The sequence below is a fragment of the Salvelinus sp. IW2-2015 genome, unplaced genomic scaffold (genome assembly GCF_002910315.2).
Source record: "Salvelinus sp. IW2-2015 unplaced genomic scaffold, ASM291031v2 Un_scaffold5319, whole genome shotgun sequence".
Lineage (NCBI taxonomy): Eukaryota > Metazoa > Chordata > Actinopteri > Salmoniformes > Salmonidae > Salvelinus > Salvelinus sp. IW2-2015.
Window position 1 is genome coordinate 37,460 of NW_019946584.1, and position 3,305 is coordinate 40,764.

The 3,305-nt window shown below is 53.5% G+C and overlaps 1 protein-coding gene across 1 annotated transcript; it reads left to right on the top strand.

Annotated features, from left to right (window-relative positions):
* Window positions 1–9: 9 nt before the first annotated feature.
* LOC112078152 (mastermind-like domain-containing protein 1) lies at window positions 10–2,260 on the top strand (the record flags this gene model as incomplete). The annotated part of the gene is made up of 1 exon (XM_024144471.2): window positions 10–2,260. A coding segment is annotated over exon 1 (1,887 nt), but the record flags the coding sequence as incomplete, so codon positions are not given.
* Between the last annotated feature and the right edge of the window lie 1,045 nt (window positions 2,261–3,305).

The window sequence follows — 3,305 nt, forward strand, 5'->3', positions numbered from 1 at the left end:
TAGTCATTCTGTTTGGTGGTGTCTGATGGTGCTGGTAGTCATTCTGTTTGGTGGTGTCTGATGGTGCTGTTAGTCATTCTGTTTGGTGGTGTCTGATGGTGCTGGTAGTCATTCTGTTTGGTGGTGTCTGATGGTGCTGGTAGTCATTCTGTTTGGTAGTGTCTGATGGTGCTGGTAGTCATTCTGTTTGGTGGTGTCTGATGGGGCTGATAGTCATTCTGTTTGGTGGTGTCTGATAGTGCTGGTAGTCATTCTGTTTGATGGTGTCTGATGGTGCTGATAGTCATTCTGTTTGGTGGTGTATGATGGTGCTGATAGTCATTCTGTTTGGTGGTGTCTGAAGGTGCTGGTTGTCATTCTGTTTGGTAATTCTATGTGTTACTCACCTTCTCTCTTCTCCCTCCAGCTGTCTGGATCACTGAAGAGGAGGCTGACTGCGACCGAGGGGGCCTACCAGGGAGGTTTGCGGCAGGGCCAAGGGCCCGGTAACGGCCCCGGTCTGGGCCCTGGTTCAGGTCTGGGTCTGAACGGTACCTCCTACGGTACCTCCATGACCCAGGGTCCTGGGGTGCCCGCCAAGCGACTCTGCCTGGAGGATGTGACCCTCGCCATGGGTAGCAGCTTCCAGCAGAGTCCTTACTCTGGAGGACAGAGTTCTGGAGGTCATGGAGGTCCTGGAAGTCAGGGGTCACTGGAAGGTAACAGGCTGGGGAATGGTAACTCCGGGCTGGGGTCGCCTTACTCAATGCCCCCTAAGGCGAGTCCAGGGTCTGCGGGTGTTGGTGGAGGACATTTTCACCCCAATGGAAGCTCCTCGTCGGCCCCATCGGTTGAGCAGGAGCTGCAAGATATTCTGGATGAACTGACTAAGAACCCGGATCCGTCGTTGACGGAGTTGGATCTTGACAAGATATTGGGGAATAAAGAGGAGCAGAATCAGAATCAAGGGCATGGGCCGGGGTATATCCACCCACACTCGCCCAAACGCTCCCCCCAGAGACCCACCTCTCACCTGGAGAGCCACCTCACCCGTTCCCCAGGCTTTCCCCAGGCCGGGTCTCCCCAAATAGGCCCGAGTCCGGCTGGAGCTCCCTACTCCATCCCCCACCCCTCCAAACCAGTCCCCTCACCCCTATCGGCCTCTCCTCATCACTCCTCTTCGTCGCAGAATCAAGCTCGTTCTCCAATGCTCTCAGCCGCCCTTTCGTCTCGACCCGGTTCCACGTGGCACGAAGTATCGCGAGCCCAACAGCTCCAGCAAATGGCGTCCAACTCCAACAAACACCTTTCCTCTAACACCCCTATCCAGCAGAACCAGTCCCAGAACCAGACCCAGGCCTCTATCCCTCCTCTATCCCAGCAAGGCTCACCCTGGGGCGGCCAGAAACTGCCCAACCTCCCCAACTCCTCCCCGCTCCACCAGCAACCATTCAGCCCGGCTGGAAGCATCCAGAGCCCACAGGGATCACTGAGTCTCCCATCCGCTGGTCCTTCACCACCCTACCACCCAGAGAAGCTAGGCAGTCCGGCTATCGCCCAACCCCCCTTCAGCCCACAGAGTACCCTCCTACCTGGAGGAACGACCACCACATCCAGCACTTCATCCAACATCCAGGGGTCCCAGGCCAACTACATGCCCAGCGGAGTTGCACCGACATCGGGCGCCACAAGGCCCTCGCCCCCCTACAGGACGGACAAGCCCCATGTTAGTCCGTTGCTTCAACCCCAGCCTCAACCTCAACCCCAGAACCAACCCCAAACCCAACATCCACATCCATACAGCACCCAGAATGGGTCAGGACCCAACAACAATATGTCTAGCCAGCTCTACAAAGCCATGACTGCAGGTCAACCCAGCAGCCTCAAGCTACTAATGCAACAACAACAACAACAGTCGAACACACAGCAGCTACAGACTAACGCCCAGCTAGGACAACACCCGTCCATGTCCAAACCAGGCAGTGTACCCCACCAAGAACCCCCATACTCCTTCACTAACACCAAACCCCTTCGCCACTTTGACCCCAACCCGGACCACCAAGGAGGACAGCAACAGAAGATGGGGGGAGGGGGACCCCCTGGACAGGGACCCCCCAACCCCATGGCAGGTTATCGGGGAATGCAGCATGGGGGTGCTGCCGGAACAGCAGCATCTGTAGCAGCGAACCACGCCCATTTATTGCAGCAGAGGATGCAGCAGATGGCAGCGATGCAACAGGCCACAGCAGGAGCCTTGGGAGGGCCACAGCACTGTAGAGAGGTGAGTCATGATTGGCTGATTCTTCTTTCTGGTTGCAGTAAATTGAGAGGCGATTGGCTGGTTCTACTTCCTGGTTGCAGTATGTAAAGAGGTGATAGGCTGGCTATACTTCCTGGCATGTAATGGTCATTGGGCCATACTGTAAAGCGGAGAGATTGGCTGATTCTACTTTCTGGTATGTGAAGAGGTGATTGGCTGGTTATACTTACTGGTCACAGTATTGGTTTACACTAATAACAGTGCCACAAACATGTCAGTGCTTCTTCCTGTTATCCCAGAGTATTAATCTGGTTGTTACGCAGACTGAGGGGTTTCCACTAGTTACCACAGCCACAAAGTCCAAATTGGCTATATCATAAAAAATTTATGAAAACAAAAATTTGCTTTTTGGTCTTAATTTAAGGTTAGGCATAAGGTTAGCAATGTGGTTAAGGTTAGGATTGAGTTTAGGTTTAAAATCAGAAATTGTAGAAATGGGCGGGATTTATGACTTTGTGGCTGTGGTAACTAGTGACGACCAGGCTGAGGTCATGTCTGTGTTGTGTTGGGTTACTCCTTTAGCTGTCTGTTTAAGGAACTGCTGTCTACTGCAGTTGTTCTAGCTGTATTATCTGGTGGTTAGGGACTGTGGAGCTCTGCTCTGTGAAAAGGCAGTTATATGAGGTGGGAGTAGTGTTGAGGGGGAGAGAGAGGACAGGAGAGGTGGGGTGTAGGGGGGAGGAGGGTTACTTAGAGCCAAGAGGGGGACACCCTGCTGTTTCTAAGAGGGGGAAGGAGAGAAGAAAAGCCGAGTCAGGAAGATAGAGAAGTGAGTGAAGAAAGGGATGGAGAGAAAGGTGTGTGTGTGTGTGTGTGTGTGTGTGTGTGTGTGTGTGTGTGTGTGGTGTGTGTTGTGTGTGTGTGTGTGTGTGTGTGTGTGTGTGGTGTGTTTGTGTGTGTGGTGTGTGTGGTGTGTGTGTGTGTGTGTGTGTATAGAGAAGTCAGGAAGATGGGGGAGTGTGAAGGAAGGGGTGTTTGAGGGAAGGGGACTGTTTGAGGGAAGAGG